The 27,636-nt window shown below is 43.7% G+C and overlaps 1 protein-coding gene across 10 annotated transcripts in view; it reads right to left on the minus strand.

The window, feature by feature from the left end:
• Window positions 1-11,150: 11,150 nt before the first annotated feature.
• Window positions 11,151-27,636, minus strand: part of PPP1R9A (protein phosphatase 1 regulatory subunit 9A) — a 133,429-nt gene continuing 116,943 nt past the window's right edge. For 5 of the 10 annotated variants that reach the window (XM_033166130.1, XM_033166131.1, XM_033166134.1 and 2 more), the window contains 8 exons: window positions 27,301-27,592; window positions 22,889-22,976; window positions 22,709-22,786; window positions 21,954-22,155; window positions 16,772-16,891; window positions 14,884-14,907; window positions 13,225-13,407; window positions 11,151-11,526 (listed from right to left, as the gene is read on the minus strand). In XM_033166130.1, the coding sequence (XP_033022021.1) occupies window positions 11,314-11,526; window positions 13,225-13,407; window positions 14,884-14,907; window positions 16,772-16,891; window positions 21,954-22,155; window positions 22,709-22,786; window positions 22,889-22,976; window positions 27,301-27,592 (1,200 nt within the window). In that variant the 3' untranslated portion in view covers window positions 11,151-11,313. The remainder of the gene's footprint in view (window positions 11,527-13,224; window positions 13,408-14,883; window positions 14,908-16,771; window positions 16,892-21,953; window positions 22,156-22,708; window positions 22,787-22,888; window positions 22,977-27,300; window positions 27,593-27,636) is intronic. The other 5 variants (XM_033166137.1, XM_033166135.1, XM_033166138.1 and 2 more) reach the window with 3 other exon arrangements.

The raw sequence follows: 27,636 nt of genomic DNA on the forward strand, positions 1-27,636 counted from the left end.
CTGCTTCTCAAGCGCTTTTGCCGTGTGTGATATGTCCTTGAACTGTGGTCCAGCTGCTTGCATGCCTGTAGGGAGAGATGGGTTCAGCACATGCAGACACCTCTGGATGGCATATAACCCTCTGGGAGGTTGCTCATTAGGGAATGCTGCCCATGGGCTAAAAAATCCCCTGCTCCACTATCTCTGAAAATGTGGCCATATTTACAACAAACCTCCCACTCTACTAGCATGTTCTTTGCATGACGATCAACATATCCTAACTTGTTCTGTTTAAATAGCTTTCTCCCCAGTTTCCTAGTGCATTGCTAGAATGATAATACATTCTATAACAGGCTAAAAATGTTGTCTTTCAATTACTGCTTCTACTATTCGGGTAGGTAGCCGTGTTGGTCTGACGCAATCAAAATATATATTTTTTAATTGTCCAGTAGCACTTATACCCAGAAGAAACTTAGTTGGTTTATAAGGTGTTACTGGACAATTTTTTTTAAAAAAAATTCTATTTATTTATTTCAATTGCTTCTACTAGTGAGTTGTCTTCATTGCTGGCCTTTCTGAAGTCACTGTAGCTATTTTCTACATCTATCAAGAGTTAAGGTTCGCTGCAGAGAGGCATTGTGAGCAATGTTTGGAGATATTAAGACACTGCCTCCTTTTGTGAGTTTTGACGGAGTCTTCCCTTATCATTTGGGCAGCTTTCAACTGAACTGATGAAGTGGTTACCGTACATATTCTGAACTGCAGCTGTAATTGCCTCTTCTTAGTGGTGCTGAATTTTGATGGGCTTCAGTCTTTGCTGAGAGAATTGATAATGTGGGGGGGGGGGGAGGTCTTCGCAACTTCCTTCCCTGCTGTTCCGTTTGCGAGTTTTCTCTGCCTCTCCTCGGTCGTTGCTTGCTTGATTTGCTGCTGCTTTGGTGCAATTTTTAAAATAAAACTTTAGAAGACGTCTTCCCTATGGTATTCCAGCCAATTGGGGATCACATAGAGAAAAGAGGATGTCATAGCAACATGCAGTTGCCAATTAAAGTTGGCCATATAATTATAGCAAAGAAAGCTCTCACAGTGCCCTTAGTCAGAAAGGAAAGGGGGAATGCACCCACACACTCTAGGCAACTAGTTGATATTCTCCATCTTGCCTTATGCTGGTGCTTTTTCTGCCCACCAGTGCTGTATCTTCACTCCAATTTAGCTCCAGTTATGTATGATCAGTTGCATCAAAATACACACTCAAATGTGTTCCTGAGTGTGTCTTTGTCTGTAGTGCTCTACGGATGGGAGATAGTTTCAAGCCATTTGGAAACAAAACAGAATGCCTATCCAACTGCCCCAGCTAATAGTAACAAACCTTTATTGTGGTCCAAAGACCCATAGAACAATTTCAGAACAAAACACAGTTAAGACAGCCAACCACAAAAGAGAGAGAAACCGAGGCGGTCATTTTGTTTTGTCTCGAGCTTGGTGATCTACGTTTCTTTTTGACTTCCGAAAGAAACTTTGCCACGGAGAAACTTTGCCACTTTGTCAACACCTTCGTAGTCTTATAACCCGCAGGATTTCTAGGGGAACTAGGACAACAGAACCAGTTTGAACTTTTAAGTGTTGGCAGGATTAGCGGACAATGAAAGTACACATAGGTGTTGCTTACCAAACACAACGCGTTCTGTGGAAACTGTTTGTTAGGCAAGCATTTGGATAATGAATCCCATGATTTCCACTACTTCCTATGGAAATACTTCTAATGCGGGATTTGTCTGATTTCTTCCCCCTGCCCCTCTTCATGGTTTCTTCTTGAAATGGCTGCAGCCAAGGGGGGTGGGATGATTTGTCCAATCTATCCTGCTTACTGATTTGTCTGATCTTGCTCCCTCACCCTCTCCATGGTTTCCACCAGAAAATGGCTGCCACTGACTAGCAAAGCGCAAACAAAGGAAGTTGGCTGTTTGGCTGTCTGGATCTGTGGAGCATATAGCAAGGTTTCTGCAGAATTATTTACATGCATATAAGCGGATTTTTGAATAGCAAGCAAGTGGGTAGAGGGACCTGCCTATGCAAACACTTTAATCCTACCCTTAAACCTTCTGGTCTTGCTGGAACGGGCACTTCAGGTATTTGCTGCAGCCTTGCTTTTTTACTTTCATGCCAAGCTTTTAAGTCAGCTGGGCAGGGCTGATTTCAGCCAAGCTTCCCTGAGGCAGTTTTGCTTATAAAGCATGGGGTTTGTTTGGCAGACCGAAAGAACATTTGTTGCCCAGCTACTTTGAAATTGGTTTAAAGTTGCTCGGTAAGTAAGTGCAATATTAAATTCTAAATTTAGAGCCAAGGCTGTCATCTTTTAGTTGGGGTGAGGGACTGTAAAGTCAGGTTTGAGTCAGTTGGTGAAGGCAGCTGAAGAATCTGGTTTTAAGGAGGCCTCAGATACAGCATATAGAGGCACACATCACAACATTCATGCCACTGAGGAAGTCCTAAGCCTTGTGGTGTTTTTTTTCAAACTTGTGAAAAGCTTTCCCGTTTGAAGGAAAACCATTACGCAGCTGTGGGAATTTTCAACCCCAGCAAAATGTACTTGTCAACTTCTGAGTACTCCAAAGAGCCTGAGGTGAAAGCATAGAGGCCTCCTCCTCTCCTTTGGTGTTATGCTGCATAAGGTAGGCCCATGGCCATGTGACTGGAGGCTGTTTTTGACTCGACACAGGTGAACAAACACAAGCTTGTACCAGGTAATTCTGAGGGGAGGGGGCCTTTTTGATATGATACTTCTCACATAATTTGCCGCTGCGCAGTTGAAAAACTTAAAAAATAGTCACTGTTAAGGAGCCCCAAACTGGATCAGGACCATGATGTGTGGAAGAGGAGTGTTTACCTGTTTTGTGGGGGGGCTGGCCAATTCCCTCAATAAATGGGAGTGAGGTAACATGATTTGCTTGACAACACTCCTTGTCAGTAACAATTTAGAGGTCCCCTGTCTGTGGTAGTGTTTACTAATATCAAACAGCAAGAACCCTGAATAATGTGGAAGGAAAACTTGTGAGCATTTCTCTACTAGGGGATCAAAGCAGGGGTGAGGCACATTGGAAACAAAACCAAGTTTATTTATGCATACTCAATGAGGGTTAAAGCTTGGTGGTTAATCCGCTAAGGCACAACACTGAGCTTCAGTCAAAATCACTTTACAAGAAATTAAGAACTTTAACGCTGGCACTTAAAAACCTGTTCCTAAAATGGCTATTTTGCTCTAAGTCAGTAAAACACTTGCAGCCCCTTCTAGAATATTTTCCTTCTCCTCAGAGAAATAATCTGGGTTGCCCTGCCCTATCCACCCAGCTAATCCCTAGCCAAGACCCAACTCAACCCTATTGGTCAGTTTAATTGTCAGGTCCTAACTTTTAACACTCTACTCCTTCCTGATTGGCTTACACTCCACACAGCCCTGATGACCCATGGTCCATCTGTCATGGGGGGTTGGATAGGGCTGCCATAAATCCAGAATTTCCCAGACGTTGCTGGGATCTGGCTGTCGGAAACAGTGTCCAGGCGGAAATCATTGAAACGTCCAGAAAAGTCGACCTATGGCAGCCCATGTCAGAAGTGTAGATTTTGGTGAATTTCCGTAAGAGTAGCTCAAAAACTGCGAGAGGCAGTGAAGGATAGGCATGCCTGGCGTGCTCTGGTCCATGGGGTCACAAAGAGTCGGACACGACTGAACGACAACAACAAGCTCAAAAACCTTTTCTTCTTCTTGAGATCTTGCAAAAAGGAGCTCAACAACTTTGGGCAAAACTAAAAAAAAAAAAACCTTTAAAAAAAACCCAAAACTTAACTGTTCTGTCCGGGTTTTCACTTTTTGAAATATGCTTGGGAGAGATTTCTGAGCAGGACCAGAATGGGGGGCAAAGGCTTCAAACTCCTCCTTTCCCCATGTCTCCCACACTGATCTAGTGACGCTACAGTGACTCAATAGCCTGTCTCTCTTAAAAATGGTATATGTGTGTATTCCATGCAGGGCAAGCTCCATGTTGAGGAGGGAGGGTGGGCTGAACAAAGTGTTCCAAGATTACGGCCCCTCAGAGCCATAGCTATGGGCAGAGGGGAAGATAGCTAGGTTTTCTTTTGCCCTGGGTGAAAACTCCAGAGGCTCCCAGCCTGTGTGTGCTTATGCAAATGTGTGTTCCAAACTGGGTCTTTGACCCAAGTGAAATAAAGCCTAGTAGCAGCAATGCTCAAAGGGTGGCTGGGATCTGATGCTTTAGTGTCCCACAATGCTCCAGAGTGCTCCATGCAGGGCTCATTCCAGGCCACTGCAGGAATTCAAACAGAGGCTCAGACATAGAACTCATTTCATAGAATTGTAGTTTGGAGGGCTGACCGTGAGGGTCAACTGCTCCAGCCCTCTGCAATGCAGAAATTCTTTTGCCCAATGTGGGGTTTGAACCCACGACCCTGAGATTAATTATATCATGCTCTAGTGCCAGCTAAGGGTTAATGCTAAGAAGCCCAGGGTGCTTTCCGAGACAGAACTCAGCATTTCCTTTCCCCCTTTGCTGCATGCAAATTTCACCACGCTTGTGGGCCTAGCCTTCCCCAGAGCTGCAGTGAGCTGGTGGGGACAAAACACAATCTCACCGAGGAGTTTCAGTATTTCATTTATTGCATCCGTTGTCTAACAACAATACTCATTGGCAATAAGTTTATATACACTAACAAATTAATCACAGTTTTTTTCTTTTTAAAAAAAGAATCTGTAAGAATACGAAGGGCAACTGGATTATTATTATTTTTTGTTCTTATTTTTATCTTAATGCCTCCAAGTAACTAAACGTAGAGAGGAGATGTTGTTTTTTTTCCTGGGAAGTTAAATCTTTTGAAAAAGAAGGACAAATTAAGAAAGCACAAGCATACAAACTCAGACAGGGCATTGCAGCAGCATCTTCCATGCAGATGATTTGACACCTAGATGTACAAAACTAAAAAAATAAACTAAAATACCAGGATAACATGCAATTCATACATTAACACCTCCCCAACACACAGTTCCCCCTCCCCCTCCCCTTTGACTGACAAGCCAACACTCTTGTTTCAAAGCAATGGGGTCACACAGTGCACTTATTGAGGGTGGCTTTGGGCTGTCTTGTTTTAGCCAGATGCAACACTAGCTAAGCCAACAATGCTTTGTATTGGAGTTATGAATGCAAAAACTACTTACAAAAGCAAGAGCTAAAGTGACAAACTGACAAGGGAAATATTTCTGGCTGGGCAAGTTTTTCCTGGGGTCATTGCCATTTAGCGGTTTTGCTGGAATTTTAAATTGGCTTTTTTGCTCTTCTTCTGGGGTCTACTTCAGTAGTTCCGAGTTATCCTTTTCCTATCTAGCTGTGGCCCTGTGCAGCTAGGGGTGTTCACAGTAAGCTCAAGGCTCCATCAATGTCCATTGAATGCTAACCCCAGGAGCTGCCCCAGCCTTCTGAAATCAAAGATGATTATTTTTTTTATAGCCAAAGGCTCATTCACCAAGCACCGCTGCTTCAAGCCATTTGTTTCACTGGTAGTTGTGCAGGAAAGAGCGTGTGAACCTTTCCCTATAGGGTGTAGGAACTCCTTCCTGCACTGTGAAGATAAAATCAGAAGTCGTGAGTCATCGGTGGAGAACCTATGGCCCTCCAGATGCAGCTTCCATCAACCCCAGTCAGTGTATCCAGTGGTCAGGGATGATGGGAGTGACTGGAAAGCTTCCCCATCCCTAGCCTAGGTCAATAGCTGAAGACCATACTGTAACTCCATGAGAAAAGTGCTCCAGTTTCCAGGAGGGGGAGATCCAGCATCGGTATCCCCCTCGTATTCTGCATCCTCTGATGTTGCCTTCACAGCGTTATGAGGATACTAAGAAAAATGGCTATTTGAAGTGCACTAAAATAAGTGGAGAGGTGTGGTGCATCACAAACATCCAGATGAAAGAAGCAACCACTATTTGCAGAAAAGGAACTTCACGTTCTAAATAAGATGCATGCACCTTATACTCAAAACCTACAAAGGTCTACTTTCTTTTTCCAGTTATGAGAATTGACTCTTCTTGTGCCCAGGTCAATAGCGGCATCACAGCGTTTCAAATTGCCATCTTTTCAGCGTCAGAGGAATGCAATGGAAATAAAGGGGGAGGAGGAGAAACCATCAACCCAAAGGGACTGTGAAGTATGCGAATGACTCGACAATTGCAAGTGTTGATTGGCCAAGTCACAATCCGGCTTGGCGGAAAAACTACTCAAACCTTTCCAATAGAATTCAAGCATACAGTTTACAAAATATCCAAAAGAAGTGATTTCTTCTTAATAGCAAATCTCTACTAAATTGATTCTGCCAAAAGAACAACATGCATAAAGACATCCAGAGAAAACACTGGGAAATAGAAGTTTTAAGAAAACGTTCTGTTTAAAATCTTGTGGTCCCTCAACTATAAAATGTTTTAACGGACAACCATTTCACTTGCTTAACATGCAAGAGGTTAGGCCCAGAGTCAAATTCTTTCCTGCCTTGTGGTGAAGAGTCATTTTCCTTGGGGTCTGCTTGACTAGCACCCTCTTGTGGGCTGCCTATATGTTTCAGGCTCCATGCCCGACTTCCGAAGCCACATATATCTGTGCGCAAAAATGGGCACACGCAAGTCTGTTTTCAAAACAGTTCACCTCTGAAAACATTCCAGTTTTGCTGAACATCTCATTATTTTGATTCAATGAAAAATAAGTCCAAAATCAACTCTATACCCTCTGTTTACGTACTAATTTCCTTAAATTAGCAGAAACTTCCAAACTACGCAAATGAACACAGTCTTGAGAAAACGTCTCTTTTTCTTCTTTCCAGCATTCTTCGCAAAGAAACAAGTTTGCTGATGGGGTCCCCCGCCCCATACTTAGGAAGAGAGAAACAAATCCATACTTTCTCCTGCTGAGGCACAGCTTTAAGTACTGTTTCTATGGTTATAAATAAGAGAAACCTAGAGGATTTATTCCTATATCACAAAACATATTGGTCTGAATGTTAAATAAATGGCACTAATTCTCAATTATACCTGACAACGTTCTGGAAACAGCTCTCAGTTTGTGTGTCTGACTTGGCGGTCATTCGGTGTTAAGCATTCATACAAATCATGTTTATGCAGGGGAGAGACTTTCAAGGAGCTGGGCAACATCTTGAAAGTGAGATGCAGAAAGGGATCCTAAGCATTAATTAAAAGGGAAACAAGAATGTTATCACACTGAAGGCAGAGACGGAAGGGCAACCTCCCGATGGCAACAAAATTATTATCACCCACCGTCACCTCCGACCCCCTTTCTGTACTCAAGAAAGACCTTCTAAAACGTACATACCCCGTTTTTAAGAGCTTTCCCTCTTAACGCGTGGGTCAACAAACTAGTGCAAAGTGTCATACAATGATGCCTTCAAAAGACACACTAGCTATGTAGCAAACCCGTTTCTCTCTTTGGGTCTTCAGTCTCACAGTCCTGTTTAACCAAACGCGAGACTAGTGCAATGAAAAAGAACAGCAGTGGAAAGTCCTTTTCTCTCTTCTTAAGTGACTTACCGCCCAACCATCACAGACTTTGCATAAGGGGGATCCTTCTGCATGTGTGCAGGCCAGCAATGCTTCTGCCCCAGAGGGATAGATGCACACAGATATGAAGGCTCCAGTGTGCAGAACACTGTGACAGGCGATGGCTTCACCACCTACTTCAGGCAGGATGAAGCCCTTAGGCTACCTCATTTCCCACATATTCTGTAGGGCCTTTCCTCTTCCCAGACTGCAAGTGGGTAACCCAAACAACACAGGAGGTGGCCAGGCAGCGGTTGGGAACACTGCAAAGCATTGTTTTTTTTATCAGGTTCCGACTGAGTTTGGACTGCATGAACTGAGTGGGTCCTGCCCCTGCAGACTGCCCCCCCTTGTACTGCCCAAACACTCATTCCTGCATTGGAATCTTTAGTTTGCAGGGAGCTTGGTTAAGCACCTAACTTTGCCGGCTGCTAACAACACTACCCTACTGGAGAATGCAAATTGTTGAAGGTTTGGATTATAACCAAAATATGTAGCAGCCCTCCTTGGCGGTTACAAAGCAGGTGGGAAGCTGCTGAATCGGTGTGCTGTGGCTGAGCCCTGTCTAATGGAATGAGCAAGAGAAGGAACTCAGGTGGAGCCCACACTTTGGGGGCAAACACGGCTAAATGTCAGTGCAACACCCCCACCCCAGCTCTGGGGTATGCTCCAGAGATCAGTGTACTTTTATTACAGGTCTGGGGAATGCTCGGGATTGGCAAAATCTGAGCTAATAACGAGGGGAAGAAGAAGTGCCCCATTCTCCAGTTCCAGTATACCGTATGGACCAAACGCTCTTGACTGTCATCTGAACACTAAAGGCGGCTTACAGTTCCTAGGAGCACATCTCACTTTGGCTGCAAACAAGGGGAGCCCAGACAACTGAGCATGTCTTTGCCGACGCCTGGTCCATGCTGGCTGGCTGTGTCTTCCGTAGGTGAGTGGCAAAGGGCAAGGTCTGTGCAGCGCATCTTCTCCTACCATTTGAAAGGCAAGGAGGGGAAGAAGCTATGGTTGCCGGGCTGAAAACTGTTGAGAAACAAGCTCCAGCAATGCTCATGCCAGGACCGCTTCTCCTATGACATTGGAAATACCCTTCTGATCTCCTTTTAAATAAAAGATTGGAAACACTTTTAGGAGCATTTCAGAAATGTTTAGAAGAGGAGGAGCAGAAAGAGGAACAAGCAAAAGCTGCCTCATGTCCATGAGCAGGAGAACCCTCCCCTTGCTTCCTCTGTTCTGCTTCAAATATGCTCCCCCATTTGCATTTTATGCATTTCTTTCTTAACTGTAGTTCTTTAGGAGTGTCTTTTTTTTCCTTTTACATTTTGACCACTTTCACTTTAAAAAAAAAAAACAGATTAAAATTCAGTGCTCAATTCCCAAATTGCCACCAAGCAATAAACGAAGAAAGAGAACAATTACAGGATATAAATCAAAAGTAGTTATCTGCGGCGATAAAACCCAATTTACATGGTCCTAAACAGCAGGGATGCAAAAAATCAATATACAACGCAATATAGTCCCCCAGGGATCTTAGAAAAACAAAAGAGAGGATATAAATAATGTAAAGCAGAGGAATGTGGTCATAGAAGTTACTAGTATATACATCCAGTTTAAATTACAAGCATGTAAACATAACTTAAAAGAGAAAATGGGCATCTAATGCATTTAACCTTAATGCATTCATAGCTAAAAATAGTACATCTCCAGTTTCTCCCAGATAATCTTTTTTATCTAAACAAAACCTTTTAAACTCTTAAAATAAACCAAATAACACTAGTCTGACCAGATTTTCATCTGAGTTTTCTATTGAATTTGCCTCTTGAGAAGTATTTTTTTAAAAATGCCCTCTCTCCAGAGTCATACGGGGTGTGATGACCTCCCCCAAAGCATCAATATATCTAAAACTGTGTCCTTGACTGCTGAGCTTTGTTATTCTAGCTGCAGATTTTCAGTTCAAATGTTGTATCGGAAACATGAAAAAAAAACCTGCACCTGGCTTGTGGGGATGCAGAAAGTCATCTGAGAGATGAGCCACATGCAGCGAAGCATGTACAAAAGAAAAAAAGGGGGGGGAGAGACTGTCATGGCTGAAACGACAATGTGACGGGACTTGCTAGCAGCACTCCAATGAGAAGCCCAGGTAGGCTTTCAAGTAAATCCGGCAGCTAAAATGTATACAGCTAAAATGTATAAATGATTAACAGAATCCCTTTAATTGCATTCACCATTTGAGCCCAATTGTCTGCCTGTTGAACCTTAGTCCCTAGTTCTGTGAAAGGCAGCACCAAGAGCTAACCAAAAATGAATTAACCACAGAACAGGTGGCTGGAATCAGGTCCTCTGCATCTGTGCAATGCCCCCAAAGGGAAATGAGGCTGTTGTGCAACATTTACTGAAAAGTCTCGATTGCAATACCGGGATTCCTTTTCACTTTCTTCTCCCCTGCATCATTCTACTAACAGTATTTAATTTTGAAACTCACATTGTCTTAATTGGCATCTCTCTCCCTCCCTCCCCCCCTCTCTTAAGTACACATTTTAGCCTTAACTAGTGTTCATTCTGCAAGTCAATTTCAGCAGGTCAAATCCCAGGTCTGCAACCAGCCAGTCTCATACTTGCTCCCATCCACCCCTTGCCCCTCATCAGCCCCCCCCCCCAATGCTCTATGCTGAAAATGGGTGGGGCATATTCCTTAGAAAAGAAACAAGAGTTTTCCGTCCACTATCAGTAAAAAAAAAAAAAAGGAATCTCATATAGCATGCTACAGGTAGGAGTAGCTAGGGACACCCCCCCTGACCCCGAGGAAAACAAAGGGAAAACTGGCTTCCAAAGTTCTAGCACAAGCCCAACCTAGTATTAGAAACCCATCCTCACCCGCATGCTAAGAGGGTAAATGTTACTCTCTGCTCTCATAATAGCAAGTTAAGGCCCTGCTTCCTTCTTGAGCAAAACCGCTGTGTAGTTCACAAGGGAAAGGGGGGGGGGGAGAGAGAGAGGATTGCCTCCCTCTCTGATGAGCAGGAAGGGCACGGACTCTGCTGCCTGTCATCTCCACTGTATTGTTTCAAGTCTTGAAACCATGGCTGTAGGGATGAAGCCAGCATCACCTGTCTGAGCATCGCTGCGAACAGAGCCCCACTTCAGAGATTTGGGAGATTGAGGTGTCAAAGCAGGGGCGGCTGTTCCCGTGAAAACAAACAATAACTGATACGCAGGTCGACTCCGGTTTGCACGCTTTCACGGGTCCGGTGAAAGCTTCTCAAGCGCCGCCCGTTTCTGGGGGGCAATCTTCCAAGTTTATAGTGCAGCAAGCTGCGTCCTACCGTGTCCTATGCCGATTTACGGAAGGGGCCGGGCACAACCAGCACGATGCAAAGGAGGGCAATTGAGAGGATGGAGTGGGGGTGGGGAAAGGGAAAGGCTCCGAATGCTGGCCCAGACTTGGTTTGCCCAGCCCAGGTATGAGAAAATGCAAAGTGCAGTCACGGCTAGCGGCCGGCTGAGTAGATCAAAAGTACCAGCATGTCCACCAACTGCAGGAAAGTGTAGCTACACAGTGTTCATTTCCCCTATTTATTCTAGTTAAAGCCTCAGATATGAGTACAGAGCTCTGTGTAATGAAGACAAGGAGGTAGGGAAGGAAAACAAGACTCGCTTTTTGAGTTTCTTCCCTGAAAGCCTCTTCCCCGGTTCCTAATAGAATATTCATCAACTCTCATTCATCACTGCTCATTAGCTCCCTCTGTTGGATCTGGCGAGCGCTTCTCCGGCTTCCGGGGCTTCCTCTGAAGCTGCTCTTTTTCTCTCTTCCTAAGTTTTTCCCTTTGCTTCTCCATCTTCTCTTGAGCTTTGCGAGCTTTCTCTATAGACACTCTCATTTCTTTAATTTTCTTTTTAATGACAGCTCTGTCTTGGGAAGATGTCATGCCAAGGGCCTAATGTCAAGGAAAGAAAAGAGAGCAACGGTTTAATTCGTAGTAGCGCCTTCTAAACATTTAAGTTGGGTGGAGAAGAGTCCAGCTTGACACCCTCATTCGACAAAAAGAGGGATAGCTAACTCACACCTGTGTCTTCTGCCTGGTGTGTACAAAAAAGGACTAGTGCAAAGTTTGACTGCATGCAAGCTTCCTCAGTCCACAGTATAAATGCAATGGTCCCCATAAAGGCAGCCCCTGTTGCCTTTGCTTATAGCCTTGCATATCCTGAACTGAGCACCAGTCCCTATACGAAACCTCCCAGTTGTTACTCATCAGCAAGACTGGTTTAAATTAGTCCTGCATGTGTGAGCTGCTCTCACCTAATGAGTACGGGACATGAAAGGTGCATTTGAACGCTTGCTTTCCCCCACTGGGACTGCGCTGCTCTAGAGTGACGGCCTGCCAAGTGAGGGTTCCAGGTGCCTAAAAGCCAGATGTTGCCAGAAGCGATCCCTTAGGCTGATCACTGCTTTTCCAAAAACACTAGCAGGATCAGCATGAGGGGGAATAACAACTACGACATCTCCCTAGCAAATAGCTGCTGCAAAGCCCAGCAAGAACGTGTTTAATGAGCTACTCCTTGATTTGCTTCCAAGTATGGTGCCAGTTGTAGTGGGTAAGCTGACATGTACAAGCGCCTTTTGATGCTGCTGTATGGGGAGCAGTTTAAAGACCCAAAGGGTACGTGTGCCTAAGGGGGCGAATGAATGTGTGTATATGTATGTATGTACACATATCTATATCTACAGGGGTGGCCCCAGGTTAAGAGAGCCCTAGCCAAAATGGGTAAGGGCCCTCTTTTACGTTGATGCGTCCCCCTAAGAGTGGCATTGATGGCAGCATTCCAAGGGTTAGCTGGGAGCCATCGTTTTTAATTTCCCACAGTGCTTTGGGGGTGCCTGACTACAGGGCATTGTGGGAAACTAAAGTTCAGGCTCACAGATCCAACTGCCCAATGTGAAGGGCCCAGGGCAAGCGTTGGCCTGGTGAGCCTTGCTGGGCCCCCAGAAGCTGCCTTCTGGGTCTGCCTATTTTTATGGAAGATAGAACTCACCTTCGTGTGTGTGTGTGTGATACACAGTAACAATAATACATATTATTACAACTCCATTTTCTACATTTGAAGTGACCTGTGACTATTTCCTTGGTAATTTCCCTACATTAATGGTACAAAATTAACACTGCAAGCAGAGGCAGTTGCATGGCACAAAGTGAAATGTGATACAACCAAAATCACTAATAATTTGGCCAAAGATGCAAAACCCCAGGCCACTTAGGCCATTTTGTTCGTGCTCTAGCACTGTCCTTTTTCAAGTTAAAAAAAAGAGAACACTTTTGGTATACAGAATAAATTAAGCCTGGTATATTGAAAACTGCCCATTAACTTTTAACACCGAGTACAGTGCACCCAGGGCTTTATTTTCAGAGATAATGATGTATTCAGGGCTCCAACTGTTATTATATCAGCAGCATAATCAGAATCTCCAGCAACTCGCACTGCTTCCATTATTTGTTACTTGCCAGTGTGGGCTTTTGTTAGTGGGAAGAATATTTTTATTTTATTTTTTGGCATTCAAGACAAATATTTCCCGCTAACAGATCCCTTGGGCACAAACAGAATTCTGAATCTTGTTTGCCACAGTGAGAGGCAATTACCTTAAGCTTACTGCCATCCAGCTGAACGAGGCGCTCTCCGTTTATATTTTGGGCAGTGAATTCAGGGGCATACTGTTCTAGATTCAGGCTCATTAGCCAATTGGAAACCTGTTGCACGCTCCATTCCTGAAAGGCGCGATTCGGGGACTGGCTGTGCTTGGGAGACTGTCCATCATCAAGGATCTGTAACGAGCATATTTCAAAGATCAGGTGTGCGAAGGTGGCATCATCGTTTCACGAGAAAGGCATCACAGCAGCACACTTTCTGATGGCACTCAAATACCCAATGTGCCTAGCCATATGGAAGACCACAAAAACTGGCTTGTTGGGAGTCCACAAACTTCAAAAAGCCCATCTAGTGCGACAGATACAAAGCATTAAAAAATGAAGTGGAGCTGATAAACTGTTGTCTGACAAACTGAGTGGGTTCTCCTGGCCTAAGTTTCAATGGCTTCACACTGCCTGGAGAGCAGCCCAAGCATCTGGAAGAGCCCCCTTTGGTATACTGAGAACCAAAGGACTAACTATTGTTTTACTTTCATCTCAAAGTTGATATGTGCTGATTTAAGACAAGTAAATTTGGCATGGCAAAAGATTTCGTTTGAATATGGCCTTCTCGTGGTGGGAGATGGTATTTACCGTATCAGGGAGCTCATCCAGAAGTGGCACATACCAACTGTTGCCATGAGAGGGCACATTTCAATAAAGCACCACATTGCACAAGTCAGTAGCACAGGTTAAGTCGTGAGAGTTCCTCTGTTGGACTGCATACATCTGAGAATGGCAGCTTCCCTTCAGATGAGACAGTGACCAGGGAACCATGCAAACATGAATCACAAAACAAGGGGAAAAAAGTTATGCTGGGTTAAACCAAAGACCCATTTAGTTTAGCATCCAGTTTCCCACAGTGGCCAACATGGTGCCACTGGGAAGTCCAAAAGCAGGGTATGAAGGTAATATTCATCACCCAATGTATTCCATGGCACACTGCCTCTGAACCTGAAGGCGGCATACAACTGTCATTGCTTGTAGCCATTGATAAGACTCTACCCTCCACAACCTTGCATAAACCAACATGTAGAGGTTAGAGTGTTGGACTGCGATCTGGGGGACCAGGGTTCAAATCCCGACTCAGTCATGACACTCACTGGGGGACATTGAGCCAGTCACAGTCTCTTAGCCTAACCTACCTCAGAGGGTTGCTGTGAGTATAAAATGGGGAGGGAGAGAACCCTGTGTGCCACCTTGAGTTTCCTGAAGGAAAGGTGGAATATAAAGGTAAAATCCTCTTCCTCCCTCTAGTGGCCATCACTCCTCCATCTCATGGCAGCCAATTCCATGCAATAATTTTAGGTTGTATGAAAAAGCAGTTTTCTGTTGTCTGGTCCATACTTACTGCCAATCCGGCCTTTATGTCCCAGGATCTAACTGTGCCTTTTAAAATTCCCCGACACACAAAAAAAGAGTTTTCAAAGGAGAAGAAGTATTAGCATTGTGGTGGTGGTGGTGGGGGGGCTTGAGGGTGAGGGAAGAGTGGCAGGCATGCACTTCAATCCCGCAATCTGCTACCCAAAAGCAAATGTGCCGATGGGAAAGAAAAGAAATGGCTATATACCTCTTGGTACAACCCTCTGCAAAATATCTCATTATAATTCTCACCTCGTCATCAATCATATCCAAGCTCTGAGTCAGCAATAAAGAAAATGGGAAAGAACACATTATGGATACAAATACAGAACGTGTACAACTGTTTAAGTAACTAGCGGATCACTGAGAACCTGCTGAGGACAACAATGTGGCAACAATCACTATTTTTCTAAGATATAATTGAGCTAGTATTAGTTACCCATGCATTCAAATAAGCGGGATTTGCCTGAACATTTGTTTAGCATAGGAGGGAGATGCCATGATGGTTCTAGTGGCTGAAATCTTCAACTGACCTATAGTTATATACCTTTGCTGAGATCAACAGATCTGGAATTTCCCCCCAACTCATGAGTTAATAGGGCAAGAAGTTACAAGTTACTATCTGGGGTCAGTGCTATTTAACATTGGAGGTCTTGATTGCGCCTGGCTATAACTCCTAACCTGAACCATCCTTGGGAGTAGGAAGCCACCCATAGGTTACCCCAATATCCATATGATTTAGAGTATGTATGGGGCATGGAAGAGGCAGGAAAAGTGATTGCCTTTTAACACCCAGTTGAACATGCTTCCCACTAAAAGGCTCAATCGTACTTGGCTTGCAGCAGCTGATGCTCTAACACACTTAAATCCTGAATATAGTTTCTTTTGGGAAACAGCACAGTATTAAACACAGTTTCACCATGGGAAGTTAGTTTGTGTGGCCTTTCTTCTCTACAGAGTGTTTAGGCCTGGGGGTATCGAGGGACAAGATTTGTGTGTAAAAAGAGACGGCACAAAATGTCACGTAACTAATTAGGGTCGCAATCAATGAGCGACAAAGGTCCGTATAGTTAAAGCTATGGTTTTCCCAGTAGTAATGTATGGAAGTGAGAGCTGGACCATAAAGAAGGCTGATTGCCGAAGAATTGATGCTTTTGAATTATGGTGCTGGAGGAGACTCCTGAGAGTCCCATGGACTGCAAGAAGATCAAACGTCCGGGTTTGTGGCGTTTGGGAGCCAAAACGTTTGACTCACAAGGCGTTTGGGATCCAAGGTACGACTGTATATATGAGCCATCTAAATTTTATTTACAGTAGATCCACTGAAATTAATGGACCGAAATTAGCCGTTTTTTAAATATTTCCAATGGATCTACTCTGAGTAGGCCTTGCATTTCATACAACCCTATGTGATTACATTTATGTAGTTGCAATTTAATACAGTTGGCTGGAATTCTGCCTAATAATAATAATAATAATAATAATAATAATAATAATTTTATTATTTGTACCCTGCCCATGTGACTGGGTTGCCTTAGCCACTCTGGGTGGCTTCCAACAGATATAAAAACATAACAAAACACCAGTCTTTAAAAACTTCCCTATGCAGGGCTGCCTTCAGTTGTATAGTTATGACATTGGATGGGAGAGCGTTCGGGGGGGGGGGCACACTGCTGAGAAGGCCCTCTTGCCTTGTTCCATGTAGATTCACTTCTTGCAGTGAGGGAACCACCGGAAGGTGCTCAGAGCTGGACCTCAGTGTCCGGGCTGAACGATGGGGGTGGAGACGCTCCTTCAGGTATACAGGGTCAAGGCTGTTTGGGGCCTTAAAGGGAAGCACCAACACTATGCATTGTGCCTTGAATTTATGTACAGGGCTATGATTTTATAGGATATATGATGTCCTAAGCAGTTTTCACATTTAGTCTTTGACTCAAAATGCATTAGGCCGTAACAAATGGCATGAGGAGTGCACTGAACTTTTTGTTCAAGTCCACCAACAGACACATCCTGTGGTGTTTCTGATTGTGAGCTGCAGTCATAAAAAAGTATTTCCCCCGCAAAGTTAAATTCAGCCAAGAGCTGTTAGCCTATTAACTAATCCATGGGGAGCACAGGAGTTATTTCCTGCTATGGATACCTCATCAGATGACAGTGCTATGGAGTGTGAAAATCCTGGGGTTTTCGGTTCTGTCCCTAAACCGCTCAGATCGGCTGAACTGGTGCTGCTGGGACTGAAGTCGTCATTGAAAGCGAAATTCTGTAAGGAGACAAAGAAGAAAACCAAACCCATCAGTCAAATGGCGGAGAATAGGCCTAAATGTCCAAATGAACTGGCTTCACCCTGCTGAGCACGTACAGCTCAGGAATGGTTGTGATAATTCACATACTGTGGAGTATGAAAGGAAACTCAAAGTGTTCCTCTTTACAGTGTCTTGAAAAATGAAATGTAATGCCATTATCTGCAAGTGATGAAGACAGAGCTTTCTGCACACCTGGATTGCAGTTGCAGATAATGTTGAGCTGAAAGCTCTTGACAGATAACAGTTGTTGGCTAGAATTTGGGTTTGTGTGTGCATGAAAATGGGCTGCCAAAAGATTGATTTTTTAGCGCACGGGGGTGGGGGGGAGGGAGTGGATGATTATTTTTTAAAAGGGGTTGCTGGAAGCAGGCTGGCCACCAGGAGTAGCAGGGAGAATTCTCTCTTTTTAATGTAAATGATAGCAAGAGTCCCGTTGCTGTCTGCCATCTCCACCCCCAACACTTTAGCTGTGCCATTCCAGGGCATTCCTGGAGAATAAAATAGCTGCAACTGAAAAATGATGTCCACCAGTGGGGACTGCAATTTCTCCCTGAGAATAAATGAAATGGAATGAGGCAGAAGATGGGTTTGGAATAATAATGTGACCCAGCAGAAACGCAGGATCCAATGAAGCATCCCAAGGCCTGGAAATGCTAATCCTCAGAAATTCCTGATCTCTATGATATACAGAATTTTACCATTAGGATAAGCTGTTATTTGACCACAACATAGAATTAACTTTTTGTAAGGGGTGTGTGTGTCCCTAGCCAGAAAGGAAGTCGTCCCCCCCACCCCCACACTTGCGATCAGCATCAAAGAGATTCATGGAGTCATTGCTCCTTTCCTTCTGACGGTAACTTTGTATATTATCAAACAATTTAATCAGTTCCCCATGTTTTGTGCGACAACCGCGCTGATTATCTGAAAGATAGGCATAGCTCAACGATCAAAATGAACACAAAACAGACATTTTGCCCCTTATCAATGCAATGAGCAACACATCACATTTTATAGCAAAGACAAGTAACGAGGAGCGATTCCCAACAGAGCACTTTGTGATATGTACATTTGGTAAAATTCATCCAAATTGCCATTAGAGGAATCCTGCAATGGCATACGCCAGGGTAAAAACAACAGCAACAATGCAGTTAAAACTAGCAAACAGACAGACAAAACAGATAAACCCCCAAAATCAAGATATTCATGAAGCTTTTGAGGTTAATTGAAAACAAACAAGCCACATACTCTTAAAAACCAGCAATGGGCTATGTCAACCATACATAAACCCATATCTGTTTTGAAGGTGAAACTTAAAAGGGGAACTGAAACAGAAAAAGCATTCATATATTAAATTTAGCGTTTGGCTGTAGCATACTCCAAAAACATAATGAATACGGTAATATTTCTGGCTAAAATACAAAGGAGAATTTTAAGCATTAGTTTTCATCAGTAAGTTCTGCATGTTATGGCAAGTTTCTTTATTTTGTGATGTTTGTAAAACACAAAGAACATTGAGTCACGACACTTTCGTCTTTCCAGGAGGCTCCTTTGAAGACAACCTCCTGCGCATGCCCTGAAATTTAGTTTTTTTCATTTCGTAGTCCTGGAAGCCTCCAATGTCAGGCTTTGGGCCGAACTAGAGATGAAAGAAGACCTCCCAACACTTTTTCATTTAGTCAAATAATGCAGGCGTGCAGAATGGGAGGTGTGGCGGCCTATTTGCTCACACAATCGTGGCTGTGGTGCTCAACTGATTTCCCCTGAACAGCTTTCCTGATCCAAAATCTCTCTCCCTGCCCCCCTTTCTATCGCACACACAGTTTTCAGACCTACAAAGGAGTGGGATGGTGGAAGGTTCAGATGCTGTGCCTGTTCTCGCCACTGCCTTATATCACCCCAGGTGTGTTTTCTGAGCGTGACAGCCACATCTGTTGGACTTGCTGGCCTAGCAACAGCTCCTAGGGAGAGACTTACGTGAAATATGGCTTGGGTGACTAAGCACTCTGACTCTATTATTTCCCATGAAAACTGGTGATTTTGCCTGCTGCTGAATTTGAGTAAAAGTGTGGGTGGTGGCGGATGGGGGGGGGGAGTTAGACGATAGGATCAAGCATAGTCTGGACCTTAACAGTATTTCCTTTCCTAAATATCTCTGCCACTGCCACTGCTTTGAGCCATTTGTCCAATGTTTGTCCTTTTCCATGAAGACTTTTAAGAATGGAGAGGTTTTGTGCTGGGAAGGAGCTGTCCTCTCGACATTGGCATGACTGCTGCTTACATGGATGGGGCTGAGGAGGTGGGTTCATGTGGATGCACTGGTGGTAGTGTCAGGTGGATGGTCTCACTTTCATTGGCATAGCCCCGGCCTTATCCCCACCCCAGTCCTATCTAGGTAAGCAACAACCATGCTGGTGTCAGGAGCTGGTGTGCCGGGTATAAGGGGCAGAGGGGGCACCAGCTCCCCCAATATGTTTGGGCAGGGGGCAGTGCCCCCCCAATATTGAGGGGGTCGTCACCCCCTGCCGGGCACCCTCTGTGCGCCCCAGCTCCCGCCCTGCAGCCCAGGAGCCAGGCAGAAGCTGGGATGAGCAAGCACAAAGATTGCCCTCTGCACGTCCTGCCCCCTCCCGGCACATGCCGGATGGTGTTATATGATGCGTCACTTGGCCGCACACCCTCAATGTGGGGGACAAGTCGGCGCCCCTGGTAAGGAGAGTGGCTATGACCCACTGCACAGACCACGATCAGTTGCGGGGGCTTGTCTAATAGTGCTGCTTTATGCAGCTCAGGTGAACACAGCTGTAGCTTCAGAAACACGAGGACTTGCTATGTAACCACCTACTTAACAGCTAGTGAGTTAAAAGCAAATGCTGCCACCATGACAGTTCCATGAGGAGCTCTTCTCGGTTTTCAAGCATAACTTTTGTCGAGAAACACTGACACAGGAAGCAAGGAAAAGGCAAGAGCAGACAGAAAGCACAAGGCAACGTACAGTAAATATGGTGTCTCAGTAGGATTTTATCTTTGCTGCAGAGCTTCCCCTTCTTTAAAGCTACACAGCAGAAATAGTGATGCTGAGCATGCCTCTGATTTAAGCACTGAGCTGCAGCAAACATGTAATTTAACCAGTTTCAATTGGAAAGGGCTGTATGGTGTATAACAGAGAAGTGTGTCACCGTGTAAAACATGATGCCCTGAACTGGTGAAACCGAGATCTGAAAATGCTTTTCACAAAGAGATGAAAACAGCCAAGTTACAGAGCTAAGCTTTCCCCCTTTTGCTTTGTAAAAGACAGTGACTTCATTTACCTGCTATATTTAAATGCTGCTTTATTCAAATGAGGTTCTTTTTGCATTCTCCCCCACTGGACACAAATGACCAAATATGCAATGGTTTGGGCTGTGTTTCTGGGCTCCTTGGTTGCAATTACAACTTGGCGGTTCTGTCTGGCTGCTCCCATAAAAGTTTAGTTCATACACACAAAAGTCCAGTTCACACATTGCACAAAGGACAGAAGCAGTGTGCAGGAAAGAACAATAAAAGGCCCGTGAAACCTGGCCTTTGCGGACCTTATTAAAATGAATGGAAGACGTGTAATATGATTTTGTTTCAATGGAGAAGATAGGAAGCTTCCTTATATTGAGCAGAACCCAGCTCAGTATTGCTCACACTGACTGGCAGACAGCATCTTGCACTGGAGACAGTGTCAGCTTGGCTACACATCAACCAAGGCGTGTTTTCAGAGCACAACAATCACATAAACTATCTGAATTTCATTTTCACCCTCATATTGGTCAAAGGGATTCTCAAGGAATGCTGCAGAGATTAAGACGATTAACATGTGGAGCATGTCAACATTGCCGTACAAAATATTATTTGCAAACTGCCATGCTAAAAGCAACATGCAAGCACGTTAAAAAGAAAAAAGGACCAACATTCATTTTAAACAATTCAATTTTTCTTAGTTCAGAAGAACTTCAAAATGGAATTAAACGTAATACCCAAGATGCTTGACAGGAACATCTTGTCTGGTGAAAGGAGCAGGAATGACAAAGAAATGAAGAGATGGAACAGTGACATTTTGTTTAAAATGTGCCAATATTTCAGTGGGATGTGTTAAAGCTGACCCTACAATCAATGCGGTAGTCAAAGCAACATATTTCAGTGTGGCTCAAAATACTTACTTGCACTTTAGGTGAGAAATTGCAAAAATAAAACAAAACAAAAATTGCAGGATTTTTTTTTAAAGCAAAATGGATGTTGGAGCAATGAGGCCATGCCAATCAACCGTTTCTGGATATTACAGAAGGAGAAGGTTCTTTGCACAAGCTTAATTTGTGCTTAATTTCTGCAAGATTGCAGCATCATGTGCCTTCAAACCATGATCTGGAACATGGATCTCTCTCTCTCTCTTGTTTTCACTTAGAATAGTTTGTTTTTTATTTTATTGTATTATGAAAAAGCTACAATAAAATTTTATGGAACAATAGCTTTGGGAAAGAAGAGGGTTTCCCCTACAATCTGGGTTTGCAAATACAGTGACAGGCTTTTAACAGGGCAGTGGGTCCTCCTGTTCTCTCTTCCCTCCTTAGCAACTTCAAACATTACATGTTGCACATTCCCTCTTTCCTTTCTTTCATGTTTATGATTCTCATGGGTTCATTTTTATCCAAGAAAGCCAAAGAGCTGCAGCTGTTACCTGCCATGGCTCCCCCCCCCCATACACATCTATAAATTAGGGAAGCTCATTAAAAAGCCCAAACAAAGACTGTCCAGCTATATATGCTGGCATCAAGTCCACACTGAACTTGGCAATTTGACACTAGCACATAAATTACTCTGATAACATTCATCGAAGAGACACAGAAGAAAACCTGGAATGCTCATATCACATTTTTGCTGAACAATGAACATGTTGCTTGCAGTTACTATAACGTAGATCCTTTGCGTTAAACCAGTAATAGCAACCTCTCTTAAGCCACTCCATGCACTGGGGAGGAGGTACTTTGCATTTTCTACCTTGGACCCCTTTTTAGCTGGACTTAGATTTTCAGAGGAAGGATCAGTTGAGCTGGTAGGTGAAGGCAGATTGCTGGAAGAATTGGATCTCCTGCTGCTCTCTCCATACCATGCAAATGGAATAGGACTATGTGGGAGAGAGGAGGATCGCTTGATTAAAGACACTCTACTTGCTGAGCACTCCAACAGCTCCTTAGTTGTCCTGTTTAACACAAGGTAGTAATGCACACAGATTAGACTTTTAAAAACTATAAAGTCGCCGCAGACAAAAAAGAGAGTAAAAGAACACATACAGTACAGCTTACGAGGCAGCACGGAATAGTAAAAACCTACCATCAACTATACAGCAAAGGATAGTAATTTCATGTTATTCGGGTATTGCCTGAAATATTAACTGTTCTTCACTGTACATGCTATTTTGGTAGTCCAAAACAAATTAACAAAAGCTACTATGAAGTAAGATGTTGCTAGAGATGTAGCACTTTCTTTTTTACCAGTTTGGTGGCTGCAACTGTACCGGGGGGGGGGGGGTGCGGGGGGAGCAGCTCTAGCCTTCATTGTTGAAGCCTTGGTTACAACTACTCTGGACTTTTGCAGTGCTCTCTATATGGGGCTCGTGTAAAATTACACAGCTGGAAGGCTGGAAGGCAGCAAGACTGCAATCCAATGCACACTTATGAGCAAGTAAGCTCCACTCAACACAGTAGGACTTATTTGGGCCTGAAATTGGTTATATCCATGCTATTCACTCATACCTGCAGCCAGTAGAGACCCTAACTGCTTCCTTCTCTCTCCTCTTCTTGCCTTTGTTAGAACTCCTTCTCAAGGGAGCCCTACAATGTTAAAAGAGTCAGTGTAGATAAAGGTAGTACACCATTTATCTTATTTTATTTTTAAAAGGTTTTAAGATTCGTTAATGAGAAATCAATGCTTACCCCAATTCCACAAACTTTTGTTTTATTGTCCTTATATGCCCCATAGAAGGGCTGGATGTTCTTGGGGATTGTATACCTGTGGCACCATCTAGGACATATTCGTACATTAAAAAAAACAACAACACAGTTCATTATAGCCATTTGTGTTTTACCATTAAAATAGCACTTTGGTTTTTGTATCCAGAAGAATTCACATACACAAACACACAAAAAACAACAACCCCAAAATCATCACAGGTCAAACATTTATTATTCAAAGAAGGCAAAATGTTGACTGTAAATGTATGGACCATATGCCTGCTAGGAAAGACCTTTGCTGTAATCTAAAATGCTGTATTTGCATACAGAGGGGGTCAGCAGGTTCGATCAAAACCTTTGTTGAAGTTTAATAGCTTGTTAATCTGAACTGTGGCTTGCTTCTTTGGCAGTGGGAACTGCTGTAGTAAAAACATTTTTAAGACGGTCAACCTGTGCATGAGAATCTTCCCTCTGTACAAGTAGTAGATTCTTTAGATCATAACCCTGGGCAAGAATCAGTTCTTGTTTTCGCACAATCACTAGAAAAATCTCAACTACGTCTCAAATTCTTCATGTAGCTTACTTGCCTATTTGCCACCATTCAATCCCAACAAAAGGGCTGTGGATGACTTGCTAATTTATCATGTACTTTATAATTTATCATATAATTTATATATACATACAGAAGCTTACACTTCATGAGAAATTAAAAGTCCAAAGAAAACTGGAGTAAAAGGAAATACTATGTGCAGTGATAATGTGTGCCTGCATAACATTGAAAAATACAATAAAAGACAGAAAGATTAAGACATATTTCAGTGATATCTACTGCAATGGCTAATTAGTACTGATGCTGCTAATGTAAAATTCAGGACCCAGGGCCCATGTTTCTTTCTTTCTTTCTTTCTTTCTTTCTTTCTTTCTTTCTTTCTTTCATGGAGAGAGAAGCTCTGTTTCTATATACCATCTCTTTGCAGCTCTAAGCAAATAACCCAGTTGCGTAAAATGGTACTGGTAATTTTTTAAGGAAGAGATGCGAGGAAATGAGCATGTTTGCATACAGACATGCAACACTCCACAGCAACTCATGGGCTTCCAAGTCCCTTCCTCCCCGACAGCAAACCTGCCACCCAACAAGCCAGCCCTGAATGCTGTGGAAGCCTCAAAAACACCCTTTGATGCACAGCGAGCAGCTGCTTTTGAGAAACAAAGAAGCGAAAAGCCTGCTGTGCAAGCAAGACTTTGCATGTGCCTAAAAGGGCTCCTTGGATCCTGGTCAGAAGGTGTATTTGTGCTGTTACAAATGTACTGCTATTTTTATAGTGCACTTTGAAACCTCCCCTGGGGTGAGAAATGCAGAAAGGCTTTTAAATCACGAAGGGCAAACTTCCCGTGTTAACAAGCGCAAGCAAACTATAAAAATCTAGGGGAACATAACAAAAAGGTATTTTAAAACAACAGAGGGGATGCAGAGAAGCTGCTAGGTGCACACATGCGCTTGTGTGTTTGAGAGAGAAGGAAGATGGACTACAAATGTCCCCTTCTGGCAAGATGCCACACGCCTAATGGGGTTAATACGTCTGACGGCTCTGTGACTGTTAGGGGGCCTTGCGGTTACATTAGACTGCTAGGAAAGGGGTTGGAGTTGAAATAGTCTTGTGCTTGTGCTGAATTTACTGAGTAGGTGATTGACATCAAAAGTGTAACATATTCCTCTGCTAGCAGGCCCAAGTGCCAAAAGGAGCCCCCCAGGCATCTCTAGCTGGCCCATAAGACTCTCCCCAGTTGTGCCCCCCTGTCCCTAGGCCACACCCCTTCCGTCCTCTGCCTGGCTGAATGTGTGGAATGTGCCCAAGGCTGGTTGGAGAGATTTAAGTACAGGCAAGTCCCCACTTACGCGCATTCAAGGTATGAACGGCTGTGCGCCATCACGAACATGGAAGTGGCATGGGAAAAGGGCAAAAACGCCCCTAAAAGAGCACAAAAATGGCACAAAACAGCACCTAGCAATCCCACAAGCCTTTGAAAGTGCAATTGCAGGAGCCTTTGCACCAACCTTTGAGGCCTAAAGAAAGTTGGGAGCAAGGAGGTTTGGAGAGAAGAAGAAGAAGAAGAGGAGGAGGAGAAGGAGGAGGAGGAGTTTGGATTTGATATCCCGCTTTATCACTACCCGAAGGAGTCTCAAAGCGGCTAACAATCTCCTTTCCCTTCCTCCCCCACAACAAACACACTGTGAGGTGAGTGGGGCTGAGAGACTTCAAAGAAGTGTGACTAGCCCAAGGTCACCCAGCAGCTGCATGTGGAGGAGCGGAGACGCGAACCCGGTTCACCAGATTACAAGTCCACCGCTCTTAACCACCCCACCCCATGATTATGGTGGAGTTCGAAGGATTTTTGGTTTTTCCAAAGGTTTTTAAAGGGTTTCCAGAGGCTTAGAAATTTGCCGGCTTTTTCAATGGTGTTCCAAATATATGCGATTTCACTTAAACACACGTTGCCACGTAAATGGGGAGTTGCCTGTATAGAAACCATGGGCTTGTGCGTGGCTGCCCTGCAGCCTTCTGCATGAAGACAAGTCACACCTGTTGCCCATGGTCCCTGGAAGACTGCCTAAGGGGAAATGAGGCTCCCAGACTGAAAATGACCCGCCCCCCAATTCTTGCATTGTATTGTGAAAGAAAAGGAGGGGGAAACTTTCTAATTATCAAATGCTTCCAACTGGAGAACAGAATTGTTGTGCCCCAATTAGAAACGCTTGCAAAAGAGGTCTTATTACATTCAAATATTTCTATGCTGAAGCAAACGTTTTCACTTTGATTCTAACATATTCATTAAAATATGTTTTTACACTTAATGCTGGTTGTATAACAACTCCTGGTGGGAAAAACATGGGATTCTCCAGTGATTAAACATTATTGAGGAATAATCATTATTAAGCGATTCTTGCTTGAGTGGGGTCATTGAGAGCAATTCTGATTGTGTATGTGAGTTACAGTATTAGGAACAAAGGAGATGATGAATACAAAGGAAGAACAATAATTGAGTTCAAGATTCTATATTTATACTACAACCCCCCCCCCTACACACACACTGAGGCACCAATTCACACAATTCAGAGAGTGGGTGGTGTCACAATCCACTAGTTTTTGTCAGCCTGGCATAAGGCAATTCCCTATGTTCTTGATCATACTTTGAGAGCTGTATATGTGCAAGAATTTTCTTGAGCTATGTATTTTTCCATGAAGATGGCAGACAAACCGAAACACGAGCTTTTCTACCACCTTCACTTCTGAAGTGCAATACATTGATTCAATCCATCTCTGAAACGTCAATCACAATTAGATACAAAAGCACTGGACCTTCTCTCACAAAATGTGAATTCCTGATATTGTACTTAAAACACTTTGCTAGGTTTCAGAACAAATCTAAACTAAGTTCTCCCCAAACTAAATTGTGTGTCCTTGATATAAAGCAAAGACTGTATTTCACAGAATACTGCAAATACAACAGTTGTGCCTACACTCAACCGCCACAGCTTAAGAGGCTCCAGAGAAGCCTCCGGAACACTGCTGCTGCTGCTGCTGCTGCTGTGAGTGTCTGGGAAGACCGCTCCCTCCTCCGGCCAACTCCATCGGGCCTAGGAGGCAGGCCTACACTCACCAACACAGCTTAAGAGGCGCCGAGAAGGGCAGCCTCGGCTCTTGCTCTGTAAATTACTATTGTTTGTATAATGTATTTTACATTGTAATGTAGCCAAAGCAAATTCCGAGTATATTGAAAAATGTACTTGGCCAATAAATTATTATTCTATTCTATTATTCTATATTTAAAATAATTGAGACATATTCCAATTGTATCTCTCAACTCACTCATTCCAAAATCAGCCTTAGAAAAAAGCAATGGTTTTAACTAAATAGTTTAAAAGCTCAGAATGACCAAGAGGAGAAGACCAGACTTTCTAATTAGGGAAGTGCATAAAATGTTTTGTTGGACCCTTAATTTATGACCATTTATTTTTATATTACATTTATCTACCACCCATATAACTGAGTTCTCTGGGTGGTTTACAGATAACTAAAAATGCAAACTACAGTACAACATTTGACCCCTTAAACCTATTACAAATAAATAAAAGACAAGTAAAACCAACACAAACACAGCAACTTAAAATCAACATAAAACAGCTAGCAAATATCTATGAACACCGACACGTATCATTAAATTTAAAAGGCCTGTGAGAACAAAAATGTATTCGCCTGGCACCTAAGAGACCGTAGTGTGGGGAGCCAGGTGACCCTCTCTGGGAGGCGATAGGAGGACACAACCACCGACAACTGAACTCATTACATATAGAGAGAAAACTGACGCAGCAGCATGCAAAATCACAGCTATACCTTCGTCACGGAAGATACTCCTGCTGGTTGGATGATGCACAGGTGAAGCTTCGTAGCTCAGACAGGATTTTGAAGGTGAGGAGAGTGGAGTATCCCCATGGGAACATACAACACTCGTGTACGGCCGCACTTCGTCCTGGTTTCCAGTTACGTTGTCAAATGCAAACGGTGCACTGCTAGCCACGGGGGAAAGGGAGGAAGCACCAGAATCTGATGCTGGTGAGGAGGCTCTCATACACATAGGCAGAGGTGATTTGGTAATGTGCATGGGGCTACCGTAACTGCGCGAAGGCTGTTGATATAAGAGATTGTGAAGCAGGTTATGGCATTTCAGGA

This window comes from Lacerta agilis, chromosome 12 (genome assembly GCF_009819535.1).
Source record: "Lacerta agilis isolate rLacAgi1 chromosome 12, rLacAgi1.pri, whole genome shotgun sequence".
NCBI classification, from domain to species: domain Eukaryota; kingdom Metazoa; phylum Chordata; class Lepidosauria; order Squamata; family Lacertidae; genus Lacerta; species Lacerta agilis.